A 25,891-nucleotide genomic window follows, 5' to 3' on the forward strand; every position below is an offset into this window, starting at 1 on the left:
GGACCCCGTCTGAAACAGCATAGCATCAAGAATACGTCTGGCAACCCCAATGAGTCTCTCCCAAGAACCACCCATATGAGACGAGTGTGGAGGATTAAATATCCAAGTACATCCCTTATCTGAGAGGTATTTAGTCAGTTCTGAGTCATTTGTGTCGATACCCAGTTCCCTGCAGGCACCTATAAAGTTTGTACCTCGATCAGAGCGTAGCACTTTTGCTGGACCACGGATAGAGAAAAAACGCCTCAGCGCGTTGATGAAGCTGGATGTGGACATGGATTCGATAAGCTCGATATGGACTGCTCTAGTAGACATACATGTAAAGAGCACCGCCCAGCACTTGGAGTCTGCACTACCATCTCTAGTGCGACGAGTTATGACATTCCATGGTCCAAACACATCAAGTCCAATGCTGGTGAATGGTGGTTCAGATGTGAGTCTGTCTGCAGGCAAGTCAGCCATTTTTTGGTCAACTAACCTCCCTCTAACCTTGCGGCAGGTGACACACTTGTGAATGATACCAGAGACCAGACGTTTGCTCCCAATAATCCAGAAGCCTGCTGCTCGAATAGCTCCATCTGAAAAATGACGGCCTTGGTGAGCCACTTGCTCGTGATAATGTCTTACCAGCAGAGTGGCAACATGATGTGTCCGTGGGATGATGAGAGGATGTTTTTCGTCTTGTAACATGTCGGCGGAGGATAAGCGGCCTCCCAACCTCAGCAACCCATCCTCATCAATCACTGGGTTCAGCTTTTTGAGTGTACTTTGCTTTGGGAACTCTTTTCCTTTTTCAATGCATTTGAATTCATCTCTGAAGGTTTCATGTTGCACACAGTGAATGATTGCTGTTTTGGCTTGTAACAACTCACTTGTACTGCATGGTTTATTACAGTCATGCCAGCCTCTGCAGCTGTTGTTGTCTGCACCTTCATGGAAGGATCTGGCAACATGAATGAGTCGTGCTGTGGCTCGATTGAGAGCTTTCCAGCTTGAGAACCTCTCAAAGCGATGAGAGCCGAGTTGAGCTCCAGAAACTTTAGAGGCAAAGACAGTGACGTCTGGTCGAATCTCTGCATCTTTGTGAGGCTCTACAAGGTCAAAATTTATGTTCTCAGGCTTACTCGAGTTTGTTTCGGTCAGGAACGGTGGACCTGAGAACCAACTAGTGTGTTTTAAGAGCGCAGCAAGTATGGGCCTGGTTGCATGGTCTGCTGGATTGCTGTCAGTGTTTACATAGCACCACTGATCTGGATGGGTAGACTTCCTGATGCGAGTTACCCTATTGGCAACATAAACGTAGAATCTTTTGGTGACATTGTGGATGTAACCGAGAACTATCTTACTGTCTGTGTAGAACTTGGCTGCATGCACATCAATGTCCATTTCGTCTTTGATCAGTTCATACATCTCAACAGCTAGCAAAGCCGCACACAGTTCTAGGCGTGGGATAGTGTGGGCCGGACGAGGGGCCAATTTTGATTTCCCCATGACAAATCCAACATGGCATTGACCTTCCGAGTCAATAACTCTCAGGTAGGCTACTGCTCCTATGGCTACTGTAGAGGCATCCGAGAAGATGTGTAAGCTCTCTTCTTTGAGTGGTAGACAAGGAGACTGGGATGTAGGTCCGCTGAATATTCATATGTTCCAACTCCATCAAAGATTCCTTCCACATTTTCCATTCCTCTTCTTTTTCTGTGGGAAGAGGGGCATCCCACTCACTCTGATCAGAAGAGAGTTCTCTGATTAAGGCTTTACCTTGCATTGTTATTGGAGCCACGAACCCAAGGGGGTCATAAAGACTATTCACTGTGGACAGGATGCCTCTCCGCGTAAAAGGCTTCTCATTGTGGGACACCTGGAATGAGAAGCTGTCTGTTTCCAGGTTCCAGGAAAGTCCCAGACTCCGTTGAAAGGGAAGAGGATCCACTCCTAGGTCCAGATCTTTTAAGTCTTTTGCACGGTCCTCCATAGGGAAGGATTCCATAACTGTTTTGCTATTGGATGCAATCTTGTGTAGTTTCATGTTGGACTCCGCCAACATTGCTTGTGTTTTTCTTAGAATGTTGATAGCTTCTTCTGTAGTAGCTACTGATGTCAGACCATCATCGACGTAGAAGTTCCTCACTACATATTGCTTGGGTTCTGACCCGTGTTCCTTCTCACCCTGTAGCGCTGCTCGTCTCATGCAGTAGATGGCTACGGCTGGTGAAGGGCTGTTCCCAAATACATGCACTTTCATCCTGTACTCGGTTATGTTTCTATCTGGGTTGTTGTCTTCATACCAGAGAAACCTTAAGTAATCTCTGTGATCCTCACGTACACCAAAACAGTAAAACATTTGTTGCACATCTGCTGTTAGTGCAATGCAATCCTTGCGGAAGCGCATTAGGACACCCAAGAGTGTGTTGTTTAAGTCTGGACCACTGAGCAGAACATTGTTAAGTGACACGCCTTGACACTTAGCACTGGAGTCAAATACTACTCTTATTTGTTCAGGCTTTTGTGGATGGTAAACACCAAATATGGGCAGATACCAACGTTCTTTGTCTCCCTCTAGTGGCTGTGAAGGTTCGGCTTGGTCGTTATCCAGCATCTTTTGCATGAAGTCAATAAAATGACTCTTCATGTCAGGCTTTTTGTCTAAAGTCCTGCGAAGTGATGTGAGACGGTTCATGGCCTGCTCCCTGTTATTAGGGAGGCGACGTCTAGTGGGGCGAAAGGGTAGTGGAGCCACCCAGTTGTTTCCATCATCCTGGAAAACCTGTTTGTCCATAATGTCCAAGAAGGCTTTGTCCTCCACTGATGGTGCTGGTTTATCATCGTCTTGTGTTTTGTCGAACACGGAACATCCCAGGCTGTCTGTGTTCACAGTTGTGATTGGATCTCTCGAGTGCACTGTAGAGGGAGAGATGTGTTTCTGAGCTACGCTGTTGTAGTTCTCTTTTACCTGGATGATGTCAGGGCAAGGGCTCAGATAGGATGTGCGACCATTTTGAAGTATGTTTGTCCTGAACACGTTAACATTGGCTGGTCGGTGAGCCGTTCCCAGACAGACCTCACCCACGATGACCCACCCGAGGCCGAGTCGCTGTGCATAAGGAGTGTCGTGGGGCCCATTGATTTGCTCTCGTACCTTGTGTACCCTTAAGATGTCTCGTCCTAAGAGCAGGAGGATGGGAGCGTCTGGGTCCACTGCTGGAATTTTGTCCATAACTGGTTGCAGATGGGGATGATGATACGCAATGTCGGGGGAGGGAATCTCCATCCTATCGTCTGGCATCATATCACACTCTATCAGAGTAGGGAGAGTGAGCTGCATGTGTCCATCTATAGACTCCACCATGAAGTTGACGGCTCTCCTGCCCGAAGTCTCTGTTACCCCAGAACACGTCTTCATGGTGTATGGAGCAGAGTTGTCATTGATGTTGAAGAGACTGAAAATCTCTGTCTTGGCCAGAGATTTGTTACTCTGTTCATCAAGCACTACATACATTTGGACAGCTTTCTCTCTTTTCCCAGCCGGATAAGCTTTGACTAGGCATATTTTTGAACATGATCTTGGATTGACTGCCTCACCACAGATCTCTGTACACTTTGAGGTGACAGATAGAAGAGCATCGTCACCTTGCTCCCCACCATGCTCTTTCTCTGCTGTAGCGGTGTCTGTATATGAAGGGGCTGGGCCTGGATGCAGAGCAGCAAGATGCCTGTCGCTGTCGCACTCAGAGCACTTGATTGAAACCTTACAGTCTTTAGCTCTGTGTTGAGTTGACCCACAACATCGGAAACAAATGCCATTGTCTTTGAGATATGATTTGCGCTCATCTAGAGTTTTGCATCTAAACCCACAACACTTTTTAAGAGGATGAGGCTTGTTATGTATTGGACAGTGATGGTCAGGGTTTTCAACCTTTGTCTTACTGGGTTTGGTTTGGTGGTCTGAGGCCTCAGATGACACATCTGTCTTATATACAGTCACAGGTGTCTTGCTGCTGTACCTGGCAGGTTTCTCACTTTTCATGGACACCTGGTTAGTTGAGGTGTAGAGGGTGAAGCTGGGGTCATTTCTAATTTTCGCCTGGTTCCTGATGAATCTCGAGAAGAACGAGAATGGTGGGAATGCTACCCGATAGTCCTCCTTATATTTGGATCCCTGTGCTATCCATTTTTCTTGTAAACTGAATGGAAGTTTCTCTACAATAGGGTTTACCCCCCGAGATGTGTCCAGATAAGCGAGGCCTGGAAGGTACCCTTCTACTTTAGCACACTCCAGTTCAAGAAGAATGTCACCTAGTTCTCTTAGTTTGTGATTGTCTTTGTTAGTCAGTTTTGGAAAATCATCAATTTTCTTCAACAGTGCATTCTCGATCACTTCGGGTGTACCATAGCACTTTTCTAGTCGTTGCCAGACCATGTTAAGTCCTGCTGTTGCGTTGAAAATATGGACAGATCTAATTCTGTTTGCTTGCTCAGATGACTCTGCCCCTAGCCACTTGGTAATTAGATCTAACTCTTCCCCGGCTGATAAATTCAAGTCTCTGGTCGCATTGAGAAAGGATGCTTTCCATGCCCAATCATTTTCAGGACGATCATCAAACTTCAGGAGTCCGGAACTCACCATCTCACGGCGTAGGAGGTACTTGATGAGGTCTGGTGCCACTTGTGACTCAGGGAAGTTTTGTGTGTGTGACTGGAAGTGGGCTTGTTTTCCATTTCCACCATGCTGCTGTTCCTTTCTTTTGAACGGAGAGTCTCTGCTTATGCTCCGTTGTTTGCTACTTTCTGGATTATGGCATGTAGCTGGGTCAACACTAAGCTCTTGTTTCTGCACTTCAAATGGAAGTTCAGCAAAGTAGGGCCTAGCATGTTGTTGCACATACTCACATGTAAGTTGGACTGGACTTAAGGGCTGTGTCCCTGTGTCTAGTTCTTTGCGAAGCTCTCTGCGTTCTGATTCTACAGCTTCTTCAAAGGCTGCAGCTTCAGCCAACGCAGCAGCAGCTGCTCTCTCAACTTGGAGAACATATAAACTTGCCTCGAGGTCAGATTTTTGCTTCAACAAGCTGGCCTCTATTTCTGCCTTTTGTTTCATCAAGCTGGCCTCTATTTCTGCCTTTTGTTTCATCACCGAAGCTTCCTTCTCAGCATAAGAGACTTGTGCGCGTGCTGCGTCCGCCTTGGCGCGTGCTTTGACGGCTGCAAAACTCACCGTTGAGGATCTGCTTGACTGTTTTGATGACCTTGATCTTGTAGATTGAGACTTGGTCCCAATGTGCTGAAGAGGCTCTTCCATCTCTCTCTGTTGAACACCTGACTCTGGTTGTTGCATCGTAGACTGCTGGTCTTCCCTAGGATAAGAGGCTTTGTTGGCTGATGAACGTAGAAACATAACCACCATGTGCAGTTATTGAGCCCGCTGTGATGATGTTTTTTCACTATTCTGCCCTTGAGTTGCGTTCCCATGCAAAACTAGACAGATAGCGAACAACTAAGTCTTCAATAAAACTCCCAAGGCGTGACTTTTCTTGAATGAATATATTGAAAACGTTTATGTTGTGAAACTGCAAAATACAGAAAAGAATATACTTTAGTATTCAATTCACACCGACAGTAGCTGTACATTATACATTTGAAGTTGCATAAATACAAAGCACGCGCTAAGGTACCATGCATCTGGCATGATGCCAAACCATATAGCTAATTGTTACTCATATGGTAATTGGCTCCTTTCATTACTCTAATAGTATACAACCATTTATGTAGAATAACAAAGCATATTACACTAGGAACAGTAACAAAACAACAGTATTGTATATTTTACAATTCGTTTGCATGCCGCACGAGCAAAGTAATACAGCTAACGACATACATGAAAGGCATTGCAATTTGTGAGTAAATGCAACCAACATTGATACGTAAGCAACTCTATCAATAACAAGATTATAATCATTAGCTAAATGCTTGAATTGAACTTACAAACAAATATTTTCCAAGTCTGAAGCGTGACAAGAAATAACTACATTGAAAGACCTGCACCGTAGCGTTGTTTGTAGCTGCTTCTATGCGTGCAGAACAAATTCTCTACTTCCTGTTTGCGTAGTCTTTCTAAGTACCAGAAACATCCACTAGGGGCAAATAACACCATTGGACACAATGAAAATCCAATTGAACCATTGTAATAAAATAATCTGTTACCTTCTAACAGGATGGCAGCACAATACGTAAGCAAGCAGTTCTACTTAATTTTGTAAAGCTGCCATTTACTGTACATTCGAAAAATACAAAAAAAAGATAGTTATCCACAATAATCTGCTGTAACACTGTAACTTAATTTGTATGAATGGAATGACCCTTGCCTAGGTAGACTTGTTGCCAAGTTAGGCCAAGTGGGAAACCCAGGTCCAAGACCTGAAAGAGGGAGTTGCACTGTCATGATTTGCTACACTGGTGTCAGAGCGGGACGGTGCACATGACGCCATCGGAGAAAGATGAAGGGGGATACTAGTCAGTTGTACAACTGAATGCATTCAACTGAAATGTGTCTTCCGCTGAATCAGAGATGTGTGGAGGGCTGCCTTAATAGATATCCACGTCTTCGGCACCCGGGGAACAGTGGGTTAACTTTTATCTCCCTCACCAACTTTAAACATCTGCTATCTGAGTAGCTAACCGATCGCTGCAGCTGTACATAGTCCATCGGTAAATAGCCCACCCAATTTACCTACCTCATCCCCATACTGTTTTTATTTATTTACTTTTCTGCTCTTTTGCACACCAGTATCTCTACCTGCACATGACCATCTGATCATTTATCACTCCAGTGTTAATCAGCTAAATTGTAATTATCCGCCTACCTCCTCATGCCTTTTGCACACAATGTATATAGACTCTTTTTTTTCTACTGTGTTATTGACTTGATTATTGTTTACTCCATGTGTAACTCTGTGTTGTTGTCTGTTCACACTGCTACTGCTATGCTTTATCTTGGCCAGGTCGCAGTTGTAAATGAGAACTTGTTCTCAACTAGCCTACCTGGTTAAATAAAGGTGAAATTAAAAAATATATATATTTTTTAAAAACTGCCTTGCTCAGGGCCAGAGTGACAGATGTTTACCTTGTCAGCTCAGTGATTCAATCCAGCAACCTTTTGGTTACTGCCCAACGCTATTATACGCTACACTGCCGCCCCAAAACTTGTACACATTACGGCCTTTAAAAAAATATATATATATACACTTTAATTTATTGAACTGCATTGTTGGTTAAGCACCTGTAAGTAAGCATTTCACAGTAAGGTCTGTTGTATTTGGCACATGTGACAAATACAATTTGATTTGATAGTGAAGCATACAATCTCTCCCAACTGGGATAACCCTATTTGAGCAATGGTTAGTGAGTGTGCCTACAGGTTAGGAGACCCAGGTGCAAGACCTGCAAGTGGAGTTGCCCTGTCACCGTTTCCTAGTTCACTCACTTCTGACACCAGCGTAGAAAACAGTGATAGTGCAACTCCCATTGCTTGGTGTCCCAGCCTGTGTGTCAAGACAGTCACGATTCAGGAGTCAATTCTCCACTGATAAACTTGCATATTACAGGGATACTGTGTGCAATACTAGGCTAAATAATTTCATTACTCTAGTATCCCCAGGAAGGCCATCTTCACTGTCCTTGGACTGTATGCTATCCAACATTTTAATGATCAAACAATTCTATAATAAACAATAGACAATAGTCACTAGGCTATAGTTACTAGTGGAACAGATTATATGGAAAAAGTCAAGTGGCAGTGTAAACAGTTTTGATAAGCTCAAGAAGTCATTAATGTATGTATCAAAAAAAAAGCTTGACACATTCTCAAAATGATGCTCACTTTTTTAGTGCGGTGTAGTTGGCTTTATATTAAAGATTTGGACTTTGCTAGTCAATACCTCTTCAACGGAACATGTCAAGGGGATATAAATGTCATATATTAAACCAGCTGACAATGTAGAACAAGTTACACCCACTGTTTTTGCTGTTCTGTTCCGTTTTCAAAAAAGTATTTTATGTTCATTTCTATGGCTGATTCTCCCTGTAGTCTAAGCTAAGGGACCATCTTAAAAGGGAAATTGAAACGTATTGTTATTGGAAAAACTTAAATTGTAACCACATGACATTGAAATCTCAAACCAACTGTAATACGTCCAGGGACCTCTCCAATCCATGGCAATTAGTATTTTATTTTATTTTATATATATATATTTTTTTTTTAAACTTTGGCTGTTTTCAATTAATTCAATTTTGTAATAAAAAAAAAAAACTTTCTAAAAACCTCAATAGCTTCAATCCCATTTCACTTGAATGAATACAACCAACTGTTATTGCTTCAGGGACCTCGTCTGTACAATCTCTGGCAATAACTTGTTTATTCTTAGACATTGGCTGTTTAAAATAAATGTCATATCATTATGTAAAAAATAATACTTGTTTAAAACTTCAATAGCTTCCACCGCATGTTACTTGCATGAATTCAACGAACTGTTATTGGTTCAGGGACCATCAATACAATGAAAGAAAATTACTTTTATATTTTTGGACTTTGGCTATATCCTATGGATATAATTGAATTATATGTAAAAAAAATACTTATTTAAAACTTGAACAGCTTCCACCCCTAAGGACTTTTATGAATAAAACCAACTGTTACTAGTTCAGGTACTTTGTTTGTACAATCTACGGCAAATACTTTTGTATTTTTTCTATTTTGATATTTTCTATGATATTGGACGGACTTTAAATTAAAAACACTTCCTTAAAGTGTCAATAGCTTTCACCCCACGTGACTTTCATGAATACTAACAACTGTTATTGGTTCAGGGTCGCTGAACAATGTCAAATTGATTTGAGAGCAATATGTAATGTGTTTGAGAAGCTATATTGACATTTTTCAATAAACTGCGGCCAGAAGTAACTATGACCCTCTTTAGATAGCCAAATGGTGACACGCTGCTCTGAAACGGCCAGTGGAGCGAAAGCTGGACTCATTCATACAAGTCATATAGGGGGAAAATAATTGAAGTTAAGGAAGTACTTGTCATGTACATAAAATTAACACTAATAAAAAATTGACATGGTCAAAAAGCCCCAAAAGTAATTGCAGTGGATTGGAGGGAAGAGGTCCCTCAACCAATAACAGTTGTATTCATTTGCAAGTCATATTGGGTTGAAGCTAAGTTGTATGGAAGTATTTTTCATGTAAATTCATAAAAAAATAGCAAAGTCAAAAAGTACAAAAGTAATTGCTGTGGATTGGACAGACGAGGAACCAATAACAGATAGTCATATGGGGTGAAAGCTATTGATGTTTGAAGGAAGTGTTTTTAATTTAAGTGATATGGGGTAGAAGCTATTAAAGTTAAGTATTATTTGGCATATAATGAGACAAATTTCATTTCAATTGCCAAAGTAAAAAAATACAAAAGTAATTGCAATAGATTGTACAGACAAGGTCCCTAAACCAATAGCAGTTGGTTGTATTCATGAAATTCATCTGGGGTTGAAGCTATTAAAGTTAAGAAAGTATTTTTGAAGTAAATTAAATGTATTGAAAATAGCCAAAGTAAAAACAGAAAAGCAATTGCCGTAGAGTGTACAGACAGTCCCTGAACCAATAATATAGTTGGTTGTATTCATGTAAGTCATATGGGGTGGAACCTATTGAAGTTTTATGCAAGTGTTTTCTTTTTACATATAATGATAAATATTTCATTTAAAATAGCCAAAGTCAAGGTAATTGCCGTAGAAAGGTCCCTGATCTAATAACAGTTGTTTTTATTCATGAAAATGCTTAGGGGTAGAAGCTACTGAAGTTTAAAGAAAATATTTTATTTTTTACATATAATTAAATTAAATTAATTGAAAAGTCATAAAATACTACAGTAATTGCCGTAGAGCAATGTTTCAGCTACATTTGAACTCCAAAAACAAGTTACACCATACCGAATTGCAAGAACAAGGGGTGTAACTTGTTCACTATCGTCAGTTGAATCGGAATGTCATTTATATAAATTTTAAGAGGTATTAATGATCAAATTGTCACTGATCACTGTCTCTTTTAGTAATGTCGCAAGTGACACAGGCGCGTTTGGACTCCTGGACATGATCAATGTTTGTGAGTTGTTGTTTAGCATTATAGCCACGCTAAAAACTATTGTTTTTGATGGATTCAGATTAAAAATAACCAGCCTTCAGTCAGTTTGCAGCAGCTACGGTGTAGCGGCACCCAGAAGTGAACAAAGCGACCCGGAAGCGCTGAACCAATTGGAGGCAGGCAGAAAGAACATCAACATTTTATAAAGCAAGACAAAATCTGCAATCGGGACATCAGGTCTGTCTGCAATTATTTTATGTTATTTGTAAATGTATTTCTGAAAGTCGATAACCTGCAAATGTATGCATTGTGCAGATATGTATGCATTGCCCCTCGGTTCGTCAAAAAGTTCGTCAAAAACGCATTTTTGTTAAGATTGGGATAATGTATTTTAAAATATCTGTCAGCGTGCGGTTGTGACCTTTACGCATAGATGATGTTGATTTATTAAAATGTTTAGGGCAATGCTCGGGCATTTTACCTATTTCCGTGTTATTTTGCAGGGCATGGTTGTTGTAGGAAGTGTCCGTTTTTAAGAGGTGGAGAGGCCGGGCTATTCTAACCTGCAATTTGTCGTAAACAAACATTAATGTTTTTGACATAAACACACCTTTGTGTCAGGCGGTCTCCTTTTAGGAGCAAAAGAAGATGCTCCTAATATTGGGATCTGCAAAATATGGCGTCTCGCCTTATAAAAATGAGTCGGGCTGCCATTTTTGTTTCTCTTTTGTCTGGAATTTTCTTTAAATAAAACTGTCTGAGTGGTATTGTATCGGATGGTCGCATCGCCAAATTATGTCACTGAATTCCAGAAAGGTCGAAGGGCACACGTGTTAGCCTAACAAAAGTCTGGACTACCAAAGCAAACATGTTATGAGGGAAAAGTTGCCAAAATTACCCTACGTAACTCATATTTTACTGGAAATTAATTTTGGTAAGATTTCTGCCCAAAAATGTGTGCTCAGCCATCTTTAGGCACAGTTAAATAAACATTTAGGACTGGGATAAAGAATATTGAGAGTAGGCAAATCGAAAATGACTGACAGGTGTGAACAGTGAAAGTTTTCATTTTTGACTGCATTCTTATCATGTCTTGAATGGTAGGCCTTTATTTCACTGTGTAGTTTGAACTGAACATAATAGGTTTTTATACAAAAATGCTACCCATAATTATGAAAACGTATTATTGGGACTGTGTGTGAATTGTTCTGTTTATTATCTAAATACCACAATAAAAGCATTATATTAATACTTTATTATTGGCATGTCATATTTTGTAGAAGTATTACTTTTATGTAACAGAAATAATGTAACAACTTTAGTTATAAAATACACACAATAACCAAATTCACACAGTCACAAAAATACAATTTCATAAGCCATATAGTAAAATACTGCTATGTTGGTCTTGGGAGGTGGACCTGAGTATGCATCCTATTAACATGATTGTACTTTTTTCATTCTACTACTGTAACTTTACTCTGATTTTAAGAAACAATGTATCTTAATGTTCAGGTAGGTATCCATACTTCAGAAAATATGAGGTATTCTCAAAAACAAAGAGTCACCGGAATTAAAAAGTATATGGACATATAAACTGACACTGTTTTAATCTAAGTAGTTTTAATAACATCTGTCAAAAATGCTTTGTATATTTGTATTTGAAATGTATAGAATACTGCAGTAAAATGTGTGTTTCTGTCTCAGGATGGCTGAGCCTCGATTCAACAACCCCTACTTCTGGCCTCCGCCTCCTTCCATGCCTAGCCAGGTAAGGACATCTTCCTTTTTTTCTGTTCTTCCATCTAGGCTGATATTATGCATCTCATTATTTTTAATCTAAGAATGTCCATATAGGTATTAACCCAGCAACAAAAGTAGGACTATAATGGGATCATCTTTAGCTTGATGGTTGATAAACTGGAGCTGTTTTCGGTTGAGCATGACCGTTTAACCCTTTCAGCTGGATAACCTGGTGCTCATCAACAAGATCAAGGAGCAGCTGATGGCTGAGAAGATCCGACCCCTGCACCTGCCGACCAATTCAGCCCCCTCCCAGCAAACCCTGCTGGTGGCCTCCTCCCCCTTGGATGGGGGGCAGCACAGCATGCTCATGCCCAAGTCCCAGCAGGGCCAGCATCACCCCCAGGGCTCGGTCCAGCAGCCCGACATCGCCCTGCACGCCCGCACAGCCTCCAGCTCTGTACCAGGTCGGTACTGTAACAGTGTTTGCAGTCTGCTGTCTGCTCACAACATAGGTGCACACTGGAGACACCACTTGGCTCTGGTGATGCTTGAGACCTGTTCAATGGTGCATCTCAATAGTCCTAAGGGGTTTTGCCTCCGCAACTCCTCTGCCTTAATTTGAGAACGCATAGATGAAAGTCATATGGTGGATGCCTACCAGTCCAGTTTTAAATAATTCCCATTTTATTATTGAGCATTGTAAGATTTCAGGATGGATGCTGAGTAGAAATTGGTGCTATTTATAAAGTGATTTTCTCATTTGTCCCTCAGTTAGATCAGTTAATTGTATTGCCTTCAATCTCTGATGCAGAAGTGAATATGGATGACAAGTCAGCAGTGAAGGTTAAAGGACTGTGGGATGAGTGGCACATGCGACAGATCGTTGAGCAGCCCTCTAGAGTCAACCATCGGTCAGGTAATAACCACACCCCCTTTCTCATGGGAAACATATATGTACAACCATCAATGAAAACATTCAACAGCCATGTACTACACGCCAAGGGACCAGACAAGAGCCAAATACATTTCAGTGTAACACGGTCCCTTATTAGTTTGCATAAAAGCTCAGTCTCTCAGCAAGCTAAATCGCTAACTTTTTGCATGGCTTATCATTTGTAAGTCTTCATGTGCCCATACACAGGTTTGGCCCCTATGTCCCGGCCGGACAGCCACAGCACTTCAGAAGCCCTCACCCCCACCTCCAGCAGCCAGAACCGACTGGGAGGGACCCCATCGGTCAACATCATCTCTGGGCTGGCCAGCGGCCCTGGCATGGAACAGATGAAGAGCGGGGGCCTGGCTGGACTCCTCGGCCCACCACCCAAGACTCCCCGTGGGCGGAAGAAGATCAAAGCGGAGAGTGGAGGGCCTCTGCTGGTCGTGCCCTACCCCATCATGGCCTCTGGCGCCGACCAGGGCTGTATCACCTTCCCTGCCAAAGAGGGCAAAACCTACAGGTATGGTTACTTTAACAACAAAAAGTTTTAGTTTCGCTTAGTTTAGTCTTATCTCTTAAATAAATCACCCATTTTCAATGTTTTTTGACCTACTTGAGATATGTAGTTAAGTTATATGCACATATCAGTAACACTTTACTTTAAGGGGTTACATACAGTACAGTAAGGCATTCAGTCATGACACCTTATTGGGTGTTGCAGTATCATTCGTAACAGAACCTTCATCCGTAACATAAGATTTGACTCAGTCCCATTTTCTTGTATCCAGATGCAAAGTGTGTCCGCTCACCTTCATGTCAAAGTCAGAGATGCAGATCCACTCCAAGTCCCACACGGAGGCCAAGCCCCACAAGTGTCCCCACTGCTCCAAGTCCTTTGCCAACGCATCCTACCTGGCCCAGCACCTCCGCATCCACCTGGGAATCAAGCCCTACCACTGCTCCTACTGCGAGAACTCCTTCCGCCAACTCTCGCACCTGCAGCAGCACACCAGGTCAGTTGAGTTCACCTTCATGGAATAGAAAGCGATGGAGAGAAAAAAGTTGTCCACCACAATCCACACCATATGAAAATGTCTGTCTCTTCACAATGACATTGACAACATTAAAAATATATTTTAAACCGGAGCATTCCATTGATGTATTGCTGGAATGTACAGTAGCTTTCCATCAGTAACACTGACATTGGGTAGTACTGTGGAATGTATGATTCAGTGTATGTATCCATTATTTTACAACTGTCATAATATATAGTATGTTTACACCATATTCTTTTACATGTTATTTTGTAATTACATTATATTTTCTGCTGTACTTGCTCAATAAACCACAATATTTCAGTTCATTCTCTCTCTAACATGCATCTATCATCATCCGCATGTGTCTTAGAATCCATACTGGTGACAGACCCTATAAATGCGCGGCCCCTGGATGTGAAAAGGCCTTTACCCAGCTCTCTAACCTCCAGGTCAGTAGTAGCTACATCATAACAGGATTATTTACTAATCTTTTACAGTCCTTCTCCCAGTCTTGAATGTCCCGACCCAGCCGAGGCTGCGGATCCGTTGGTAACCACTCCGTCCTGCCCCCCTGGATCCCTTTCGCCCAGAGCTTGAAGATCCAAATCACTTTCTGCACGTGTTTCTAAACCTCTACTTGATGCACACATTTTTGTGGTTACCCTCCCTTCAATTTCTCATTGTCAATCGTGAATGATAAATCCTGTTTTACCACTGAAATGTCCATGCAGCATCTGCATACCAACCATTTGATCTCATGGGGATATGCATTTAGATCTTCTTGAGTTATATAGTGTTATAGTAGCCTACAAGGCTGTTTTGAATAATGTACAGTGAGGGAATTTTAGAACAGAGTGTGTTAACAAACTGTAGCATAGCCTAGCTGTGTTTAGTTTCAATCAAAGCACATATTTTGCATAGTGGCGCACACTGTTGAGTTTGGGCCACATGAAAAAAATGCGACCATTAGCACAATCATCCTTAAAAATAGAAATTAGGTGGTGTTTCTTGGCTTACAGTAACATTATACTATGCTATTATATTTGGTTATGTTATTAAGCAATAAGGCACAAGAGGCAGTGCTGTATCATTTGGTTAGCCCGACGCGATACAGCACTGCCTCAAGTACCTTATTTGCTTTTATAAAACTGTTACCAACATATTAAATAGCAATGTATTACATATTTTGAATTAATTCATACAATTTCATTCTTTCACCAGAAGATATAGTCCGGACAAAAGTTTGGATATTTTGGGCATGTTGCTACATTCGTTATTTTTTTTCATATTTGCTATGCCTATGCAGAAGAACTGGTCATCCGTTCTAAACAAAATGGTTGCCATGCAGGCAGGATACATAACGTTCTTGTCACTTGCTAGCTAGCCAATTTTAGCTAACTCAGTGAACCTGAAATTACAGTACACTAGCTGCATTTGTCTTTGTTATAGCTTTTTTTCCTATTGGCATTTACTTGGATGTCCATGATAATGACGTTGATGAGTGAATTTGACTGGCTCAGAAAAAGTTGTCTCTTGTCGCATGGGCACCGTTCACTCAGAGGTCGGACAGGCAGACAGCGAGGGTTATATTAACTGTACCAAACTAAATGCTAGGCTGGAAGCAAGGGGAAATAATGTTTGAGTTGAGATGATTCGGACAGCAGCATTCACATGATATTCTTATGGAGGCATAGTCATACTTTTCAGATGGGACTTTTAGCAGGCATAGCTGTGTCTGTGACGGCCAATACAGCACTGCAAGGAAACGCTGCTCGTGCAATCAGCATCCAGGATCCAACCAGTTTATAATGATTGATTCAGCTTTGATCTAACTTTATTAAACAAGCACCATTCATCAGAGTAGCTTGTTCTCATCGAGTAGAGCAGAGAATCCGCACATGTGTGCATAATCTCCGGGACCTTTAGCTGTCGGGAAGAGGGGTCCAGAAAAGTTGGGATCCACAACCACTTCGTAATGTTAAAGGTGGTACATGTAACAATTCAACCTGAAAGTAGTCCTAAATAGCAATGGTATACTGCCAAATTAAAATAATAAGATTCCATGAGAGATGAATATGAATATAGGCATTTTTAAGCCGTATTATTCAAAAATGACAAGGAAAAATGTATAACAATAGACCTAAATTGGATATCATTGCTGAAAATGTCAAGCAACAGTCTACTCAACCATACCATAACAACTTTACTGGAATGCTCTGAATGATAGTTATCCTGCAATGAGTGACTAGGTTGCTCTTACCTCTTCTCTCTCTCTCTCCCTGCCCCACTCTCTCGCGCTATGTAGTCCCACCAGAGGCAGCACAACAAAGACAAGCCGTACAAATGTCCCAACTGCTACCGTGCCTACTCAGATTCAGCATCGTTACAGATCCACCTGTCAGCGCACGCCATCAAAAATGCTAAGGCGTACTGCTGCAACATGTGTGGCCGGGCATACACCTCAGTGAGTATTCTAACCCACTGTTCAGTATTAGGTGTTTGTAGTAGTGTCAGCAAATACAAGGCATTGCTATGGTCCTGGTCAATTATAGTGTCGGTAAACATTTGCCCGGACATTATGATAACTAAGCACGATTTAAGCTCACCACATGTAGAAATAATCTACAGTGGTAAAATAATATTGTGAATATTAATTGCTTCCTGACTTTTACAAAATGTGCATGCACGAGTCATAACTGCATTTTGGAACCAGGGTTGCCAACATGCTTTTGTGTCGGGGATACAAACTAGTTTTGAGTCGTCCATTTTCTGTTTTTGCAGGAGACCTACCTTATGAAGCACATGTCCAAACACACGGTAGTGGAGCACCTAGTGAGCCACCAGTCCCCCCAGAGGACTGAATCCCCCAGTATCCCAATACGCATCTCTCTCATCTGAATTCAGCATTACTGTATGTTGTTGTATTCTTTTTCTATGGAAGGCTGACGTTTAGGGGCCCTGCACATAAGTCCATCAACCCAAGGCCTACATATGCATCACATGACACCTGACATTAATTTACAAACCCTTGTTCCATTTTTACACAGATTGGGTTGGTTAAAATAAAAACGAGCATAGCACCTTCTTTGCAAAGGTTTATGTCAATGGGAACAAATGTTGGATAATGTCTCGTGTTGAATACAACTGAGCACTTACAAAGGCTTTATGCAAACGGTCTTATGCATTGGCCCTTAAGATTTTAATGTTACAAAAAAATTATTCCATTACATTTATTATATTTTTTTTCAATATTTTCCCTTATACCTAAACTAAATGGATTCATATTTTCTGGGTGTGTTCTGGCGACATCCAAAGATCATTTTAAAGCGCTCTCAGGCCTTGTGGTTTTGGATCCAAATGTTTTTCTATCTTTTCCGATGGAAATGCAAAAAGATTACTTGAGGCAGCTAAGAGTATTGACTGTGTCTAATCAAAAGTCTGATGTTTTTTGGTGAATTTTTTTGTTCAAGCAAAGTTTACAGGGTCAGACTTCAAAAGCAGCATTTTAGAGAAAAGCAATTGGAACTATGTAGACAATTCGATTGTCAGGTTGTTTCTCGTGGAGGAATGGTGAAACAGTGCACCAAAATGTAAAAACAAAATAATGAATGTTTACTGTTTTGTCAAGATCAGTTACATTGTTATGGTTAATATAATCAAGATCATATGGGTTATATGATCAGACACTAATTAAATCAACTGAACTGTTCAAATCAACAGAACTTTTCAGCCGTTTTCCTTGTGGCCAGGTATTACATATGTGAGTTGGTGGCTTTGCACCTACGTGAGGCTAGTCAAGATTCATTGGGAAAACAAGCTAACATTAGCTAGTGCGTCAGCTTTATGGCTTTACTTGGCACTGCCCTCAATAGGCCTACACAAAGCTATCAAGATGAACATTACAAATGTTATGAACAGTCATGTCAGCTTTTGTCAAGTAACTTCTGATGGTCATCATAACATAACACAAGCTGTTGTTAGCAAAGGTGATAGAAAAGGAGAGTAAATGCTTTCTGTCATGATAGTTCTAAGTCACAGCCGCTTATGTTGACAAGTTGGTAATGTGGTTAGGTCTATGTTACTAGAGTAACTACATTTCTATTCTGAATATATTTAGAGAAATATATAGCAAACATACATTTATTGGAGGTGAAATATTTTGTATTTTTATTGACTTCTACTTTGTTATACTCTCACTGGTGTCACATTACACTTCGCAATCATATCACCAAGTCAAGTTAAAGCTATTTCCCAGCCTGGTTACAGAGGCCTGTGCTGCTTTTTTGAAAAAAAAGTAAATTACATAGTTTAAACATGACAATGATATTTGAAAGTACATGGTTGGACCAAATAGTTAGCCAATATTAACCCTAATTCCACTACATTCAGGATTGTTTTATCTTGATTTGTGAAACTAATTCTCAACAGGTTTACATTTTAACGTGCAGTCAGTATGAGTTTGTTCAAACCATATAACTTCATATGATGGTAGTGTTACTGCAAGTGTTTCTTTCATCATGGTATGCACACAGTATTGTTGTATTTTTACTGTAATTTTACCTTCTGGTTGCTCTGGATGGTACTAGTAGCCTGTATTCTTCAGGTTACTTAGGACAAGGTGCTAAGGCTAGATGTTTATTTGAGATGGAACTGAGAATATTGTTAAATACATTCATAGTATGTTTAAAAAAAAATACAATACAAGCCACTGGCCTGGAAATAAACATTTATGCCAACAGACTCTGCCACTTCAATTTACTCTCTTCCGAGAAAAAAATTGGTCAATGTACCGTTTCATAACGGTTTTGTACAGGTATGTTTATGTATGAACTTATTGTAATGATTTGTATTTCTGAATATTGATACTTTTTATAAATATTCATGTTTTATATCAGTTATTTACGTATAAGCCTTAACAATTTTATCATTGAACTACCATTTTATTTCCATATTCAGTATTGTGTTCTTCAGTATTTGGTCTTGTAAACGTTTTGTTATTTTTCCGGGTGGAATATCCAAACTGTAATCTGTATATGAATTAACTGTTAACCTATATTCTCTATGAAAAGATAGTGCAGATGTATTACACCTTTTCTTCTTTTCTTCTTTGTGATTTCATATAAAGTTTCTAAACAACTTAATATGCACACACAAGACAGAAGTAAAACTAAGAAGATCAATGTTTTAAAAAATAAAATATCTTTACCTTGTTTAATAAACAGACTGTTATAAACACACTTTAAATTGTACTGCATAACTTTGATGAATAATTTAAAACAAAACAATTTGGTATTCTCCATTCAATATTTATCAATAATTTTGTTCCAGGATATGCCCTGGGGTGTATTCACTAGTAGGAAACCAAATAGAAGCAAACCACTAAAATAGGGAGCGAATAATCTGAATTTGTCCAATAAGAAACCCCTGTTTTTGTTGACAAAACGTTTCCTACTGTTGGGCAATTATGATTATACCCCAGGTGTGTTTAAACTAAACAAAAGTATCAAATACACATGGGAAGATTCAATGACCTTTATTTATGAAAATACAGTTGAAGTCAGAAGTTTACATACACCTTAGCCAAGTACATTTAAACTCAGTTTTTCACAATTGTTGACATTTAATCCTGGTAAAAATTCCCTATCTTAGATCAGTTAGGATCACCACTTTACTTTAAGAATGTGAAATGTCAGAATAATAGTAGAGAGAATGATTCATTTCAGATTTAATTTCTTTCATCACATTCCCAGTGGGTCAGAAGTTTATATACACTCAATTAGTATATGGTAGCATTGCCTTTAAATTGTTTAATTTGGGTCAAACGTTTCGGGTAGCCTTCCACAAGCTTCCCACAATAAGTTGGGTGAATTATGGTCCATTCCTCCTGACAGAGCTGGTGTAACTGAGTCAGGTTTGTAGGCCTCCTTGCTCGCACACGCTTTTTCAGTTCTGCCCATAAATGTTCTATAGGATTGAGGTCAGGGCTTTGTGATGGCCACTCCAATACCTTGACTTTGTTGTCCTTAAGCCATTTTGCCACAACTTTGGAAGTATGTTTGGGGTCATTGTCCATTTGAAAGACCCATTTGCGACCAAGCTTTAACTTCGTAACTGATGTCTTGAAATGTTGCTTCAATATATCCACATAATTTTCCTCCCTCCCTCTATTTTTGTGAAGTGCACCAGTCCCTTCTGCAGCAAAGCACCCCACAACATGATGCTGCCACCCCTGTGCTTCACAGTTGGGATGGTGTTCTTCGGCTTGCAAGCGTCCCCCTTTCTCCTCCAAACATAACAATGGTCATTATGGTCAAACAGTTCTATGTTTGTTTCATCAGACCAGAGGACATTTCTCCGAAAAGTACGATCTTTGTCCCCATGTGCAGCTGCAAACCGTAGTCGGGTTTTTTTATGTCAGTTTTGCAGCAGTTGCTTCTTCCTTGCTGAGCAGCCTTTCAGGTTATGTCGATATAGGACTCGTTTTACTGTGGATATATATGCTTTTGTACCTGTTTCCTCCAGCATCTTCACAAGGTCATTTTCTGTTGTTCTGGGATTGATTTGCACTTTTCGCACCAAAGTACGTTCATCTCTAGCAGACAGAATATGTCTCCTTCCTGAGCGGTATGATGGCTGAGTGGTCTCGTGGTGTTTAATTTTCTGGAATTTTCCAAGCTGTTTAAAGGCACAGTCAACTTAGTGTATGTAAACTTCTGACCCACTGGATTTGTGATACAGTGAATTATAAGTGAAATCATTTGTCTGTAAACAATTGTTGGAAAAATGTGTTGTGTCATGCACAAAGTAGATGTCCTAACCGACTTGCCAATTCTATAGTTTGTTTACAAGAAATTTGTGGGAGTGGTTGAAAAACAAGTTTTAGTGACTCCAACCTAAGTGTATGTAAACTTCCGACTTCAACTGTACATGTTCTTCTTATCTGTACGTCAGTACCTAAAAAAAATCACAGGTTATTTCACTGAACTTTTCAAATAAATTGCACGTCTCAAATTAATATTATTGTACATAGTAAGCATTATGTAATCCCTTTGTGGTTAAAAGGATTCTACTAGTCTTTATCACCCAATTTCTTTAAATCTGTAGCGAACGAAAAATGTAGTTATCAAAAGCTGTCTGTTATCTGAATATGGTATTTTCTAAGCCTATAAAGCAGTCACTATCATCTACAAGATATTGTCACTCCCACAAAAGTGGCATAAAACAATAAGCAGTTCTCTCTTTTTAATGGTACCGTACCTAAAAACTTTAACTTCTTCAGGCTAGGAGGCAGTATTCGGAAGTTTGGATGAATGAGGTGCCCAATGTAAACTACATGTTACTCAGGCCCAGAAGCTAGGATATGCATATACTTGGTAGTATTGGATAGAAAACACTCTGAAGTTTCCAAACCTGTTAAAATAATGTCTGTGAGTATAACATAACTGATATGGCAGGCGAACACCAGGGGAGAATCCATCCTGAATTTTTTTTGTTGAGCTCATTGAAATGGCTGTCTATGGGATTATCAATGGAATTCCTCCCAGATTGCAGTCCCTAGGGCTTCCAGTAGATGTCAACAGTCTTTAGAAAGAGTTTCAGTCTTGTTTTTTGACAAATTAATTTGTAGTTTTTCTAGGTGGCTGTAGTATTGTGTAGTATTGTGGCGCGTGTGGATAAGAGCGAGCACTTCGTTATTTATCTACAGTAATGAACATACTATTTTTCGTCTTAAATATGATCGTTTATTTAAATATTAGGGTACCTGAGGATTGATTTAGAAACATTGTTTGACTTGTTTGGTCGAAGTTTATTGTTAACTTTTGAGATTAATTTGTATGCATTTTGAACGAGGGAAACCGGTGGATTACTGAATCAAGTGCGCCAACTAAACTTACTTTTTTGGGATATAAAGAAGGACTTTTTCAAACAAAAGGACCATTTGTTATGTAGCTGGGACCCTTGGGATTGCAAACAGAGGAAGATCTTCAAAGGTAAGTGTTTATTTTAACGCCATTTCTGACTTTTGTGACGCCTCTGCTTGTTTGGAAAATGTTTAATGCTTTTGTATGCGGGGCGCTGTCCTATGCGGGGCGCTGTTTCGGGCAAGCAAGTGGTTCCCATTCAAAGCAAAACAAACTTTTGTAAGGCTTACAATAAAAAAGAGATGCACAGTACTGCATTGCCCACCATATAAAACATTGTTTTAGTATAGAACATAATATGACCACAGTTATAGTATAGCCTACAACCAGAGTACAAGCTTGAGAATCCAGATTATAGTGGTTTGTGTGAAAATTGAAGGACTGCTAATAACGGCCATTTGAAAGTCAGCATTCTGCTCCTTCTCATTTAGCCTTCAACACACATACACATATTAGGAAGACCCTCCTAATATTGAGTTTCACCGCCCCTTTTGCCCTCAGAACAGGCTCAATTTGTCGGGGCATGGACTCTACAAGGTGTAGAAAATGCCTTTGGAAAATCTACATTTAAAAAAGTCTAATCTATTAAATAAACACCATCACAATAAATCCATTATGTATTTTAGGCACGTCTAAAAAACATCATGATATGAAGAACATTTATTTCAGAAGAACAGAATACCAGTTGGCCTACTGTATATTATCTGTGCCATGCCACAGGCTGTAGGCTTACTCATTTAGCAGACAAGATATGCTTATAAATCCTGTGCCATTATTTTATGTCATATTATTTCATAGTTTTTCCCATTATGGAGCAAGTGTGCATGCATGTGTAGTGGCTATGTTGAGCATAAAAGTGACACACTAGATTTAGAGTTATTTAGCAACTTTAGTTGTGAATGATAAACCTTAGAATGTCTTAGAAATCAAAACACATATGACTGCATGATGTACTATAGGTTGATTATTCGAGAATGTCGCAAAAAATATTGCGCTCTGTATCTTGCCTCAGGCTGCACACATGGTTCTCTCATCAAGTGATCATTCACTATACAGTGTATACAAAAGTATAGTGGATTAGGTTATTTCAGCTACACCTGTTGCTGACAGGTGTATAACATCGAGAACACAGCCATGCAATGTCCACAGACAAGCATTGGCAGTAAAATGGCCTTACTGAAGAGCTCAGTTCGTCAATTTTTTTGCCCTGCGGTCAACTTTTATGTGCTGTTATTGTGAAGTGGAAACGTCTAGGAGCAACAACGGTTTAGCCGCGAAGTGGTAGGCCACACAAGCTCACAGAACGGGACCGCCGAGTGCTGAAGCGTGTAGCACACAAAAATTGTCTGTCCTAGGGTTGCAACACCCACAACTGAGCTTCAAACTGCCTCTGGAAGTAACGTCAGCACAAGAACTGTTCGTCGGGATCTTCATGAAATGGGTTTCCATTGTCGAGCAGCCTCACACAAGCCTAAGATCACAATGCGTAATGCCAAGCGTTGGCTAGAATGATGTAAAGCTCGCCACCATTGGACTCAGGAGCAGTGGAAACGCGTTCTCTGGAGTGATGAATCACACTTTACCATCTGGCATTCCGATGGACTAATCTGGGTATGGTGGATGCCTGGGTTTGGCGGATGCCTAACGCTACCTGAATGGTCTGGGGATGTTTTTCATGGCCCCTTAGTTCCAGTTAAGGGAAATCTTAACGCTACAGCTTTGGTTTTTCCATTTGTGTTTTGAGGTTGGACTTTAGCACGTATAGCTCATTAGCACGTAGGGTGCACCGATTTGGTATCACCTCGTTAATCAGTATGTGTTACACCTGTGCTGGTTGCCATCTCATTAGGGGCTATTTAAGAGTGGCTGGCCCAGTGCTCCTAATAGATGTGGAGGGTTAACACCTTTTAGTTGGTGCTCCCTATTTGATTTTTTAGAAAGGAAATCCTTTCTGATCTAGTTTTGCTCCACCTTTTTGGTTTGCTTCTTGTCCTTTAAGTAGGTGTGGGTTTTTCTTTTGTTTGTGGGCAAATATAGTGGGTGTCTTTTAGGTCCCAGTTGTTGCTAGTCAACTTTCAGTGAACATCCCCATGAATGTTTTTCAGAACCCCAACCTGTTTTGTTTGTTGTCAGTGACTTTTTGTTAGTTCCCCTTTCTGTTTGAGTGATACGTTTTAGTTTTCTTGCTGGGAAACGTAACAAAATGGGGGCTTGTCCCTACCATCTTGTTTCCCTTGAGTATGGTAGTCACCAACTCTGAAGCTCTGCTGTGCCCAGTGTTCAAAATACACTTTCGTGGTAGAGTTTCTGTCACTGACATCCACCTTGAGGGGTTATAATTTCTAAGATTGGTAGAATAATTTTGAAAGTTGCATAAACACACCGGCTAATAAAATAAAGCCATGGACTTGAAGTTGGAAACATTTGTGGAAAAACCTACATGGGAGATGGTAGATAAATGTACAAAGGTGAATATGCTTGTCATTGTAAAGCTATATGACATCTAGGTGGCATCTGGCGATCAAAAAGCAGTAGTCAGAGTTGATTGGTGCTGCTTTGGTGGAGGAGGAAATCCTTTTGGAGAGGGAGGTTGATGAAATGGGTCCTACGGGTGGTAGAGTAAATACTGTAGACGTGCAACTAAGGGAGTTGGACCTAAAGGCAAAGTTGGAGCAACAAACATTTGAGATAGAACGTGAGGAGTGGTTGGATCAAAGGGAAAGATCAGTGTGCAGCCAAACAACAAGAACGAGAACGTGCAGCCATACTAGAACAAGAAAAATGTATGCATGTCATTAGATTAAAAGAGATCGATCTGGAAGCACTACGAATCCAGTCATGCCATCCTGCATCCTAAACAGAGTTTTTGATCTTGGTCAAAACAGCCGACTTGTGTCACCTTTTAACAAAAAGGAGGTGGGTGTATATTTTACTCTGTTTAAGCAGATTGCCACATCCCTGAAATGGCTACAAGATATTTGGTCACTGCTGACACTTCAGCAACTGATTGCAGGTACAAGGCATGGAGATGGGTTGCATGGAAGTTCCTTTGTATAATGTGGAACTTCAGTCTTATGTCTGGTTCAATTGGAGTGAGGCCTAATTCTACCGGTGAAGGGGGTTTCATTCATTTTGGGAAACAATTTGGCTTGGTGGAAAGTTTAGCCAAATCCTGTGGTTTGTAAGGAACCCAGAGTAGAGGAACCTGATGGGTTATCAGAAAAGTACCCTAGAGTGTACCCAGCGTGTGCAGTTACACGTGCTCTGTCTAAGAAAGTCGCAGGGCACAACTCTAGTGTTGAGAAGGATGTCAACAATCCTGATTTCGTTAAACCTCCTGAGTTGACCTCTTCTATGAAAAACCCAAAGGTGAGTGAGTTTGTAGGACCGCTGGAGGAAGAGAGGGTCACTACGAAGCACCTGATTGCGGAACAAAGTAAAGATGTTTCCCTCTCTCCTCTTTTTGCTGAGATACTTCAAGAGGAGGAGTTGGATGAAGTCCGTGTGGGTTACTTTGACAGAGATGGTGTTCTAATGAGGAAATTGCATTCTCGCGCCACTTCTGGGCAAGAAAATTGGCCCAGTATATCTAAAATTGTCATTACAGTTACACTTCGAAAAGAGATTGGCTAACGACGGTAGTATAGCAGGCCATCTTGGGGTCAACAAAATACATGTTTTAAAATGTCAGCCAATTGATTGGTCGAAAGAACAGATTTTCGGGTCCACCAAGATTTTTTTTTAGTAAGGGACAGGCCAAAATAAATCAATCGAATATACACCATTGTAAAGAATACATTTTTCCATTATTTATTTTAGGCAGGTCTAAAGCAACATAATATGAAGAACATGTATTTCAGAAGAACCGAATACTAGTTGGCCTACTGTATGTTATCTGGTAATGCCATAGGCTGTAGGCTTGTTAATACAGCTGTGCCATTATTTTATATTATATGATTTCATAGTAAGAAGAATATAATTGAACTGAGCTGAATAAAATAGAAAGTATATTTTCCCATTACAGAGCAAGAGTGCACACATATGAAGTGGCCATGTTGAGCTTTAAAGGGATCATTTGAAACAGGTCTTATACGCTAGATTTAGTTATTTGGCA

General features: G+C 40.3%; 1 protein-coding gene across 3 annotated transcripts; it reads left to right on the forward strand.

The window, feature by feature from the left end:
• Nucleotides 1-10,152: 10,152 nt before the first annotated feature.
• On the forward strand, nucleotides 10,153-19,092 carry znf362b (zinc finger protein 362b). Of its 3 annotated transcripts, none has more exons than XM_021565611.2 (9): nucleotides 10,153-10,372; nucleotides 11,843-11,906; nucleotides 12,126-12,345; nucleotides 12,693-12,797; nucleotides 13,002-13,338; nucleotides 13,607-13,831; nucleotides 14,226-14,304; nucleotides 16,161-16,319; nucleotides 16,637-19,092. In XM_021565611.2, exons 2-9 carry the CDS (start codon nucleotides 11,844-11,846, stop codon nucleotides 16,751-16,753), a joined length of 1,305 nt encoding a protein of 434 aa, XP_021421286.1. In that variant the 5' UTR covers nucleotides 10,153-10,372; nucleotide 11,843; the 3' UTR covers nucleotides 16,754-19,092. The 3 variants fall into 3 exon arrangements, with proteins under 3 accessions (XP_021421286.1, XP_021421284.1, XP_021421285.1); XM_021565609.2 differs by having other exon boundaries at nucleotides 10,159-10,372; nucleotides 12,099-12,345; XM_021565610.2 differs by having other exon boundaries at nucleotides 10,165-10,372; nucleotides 12,099-12,345; nucleotides 13,023-13,338.
• Nucleotides 19,093-25,891: the final 6,799 nt, after the last annotated feature.

The sequence above is a fragment of the Oncorhynchus mykiss genome, chromosome 16 (genome assembly GCF_013265735.2).
Source record: "Oncorhynchus mykiss isolate Arlee chromosome 16, USDA_OmykA_1.1, whole genome shotgun sequence".
Taxonomy (NCBI): Eukaryota; Metazoa; Chordata; class Actinopteri; order Salmoniformes; family Salmonidae; genus Oncorhynchus; species Oncorhynchus mykiss.

What these genes read in the sequence shown, in the direction of transcription:
- znf362b (XM_021565609.2), top strand. Translation starts at nt 11,844, where the DNA reads ATGGCTGAGCCTCGATTCAACAACCCCTACTTCTGGCCTCCGCCTCCT. An exon ending in CCCAGCTCTCTAACCTCCAG is followed by an intron (nt 14,305 to 16,160) that starts GTCAGTAGTAGC and finishes CGCGCTATGTAG; the next exon opens with TCCCACCAGAGGCAGCACAA. An exon ending in GTGGCCGGGCATACACCTCA is followed by an intron (nt 16,320 to 16,636) that starts GTGAGTATTCTA and finishes CTGTTTTTGCAG; the next exon opens with GAGACCTACCTTATGAAGCA.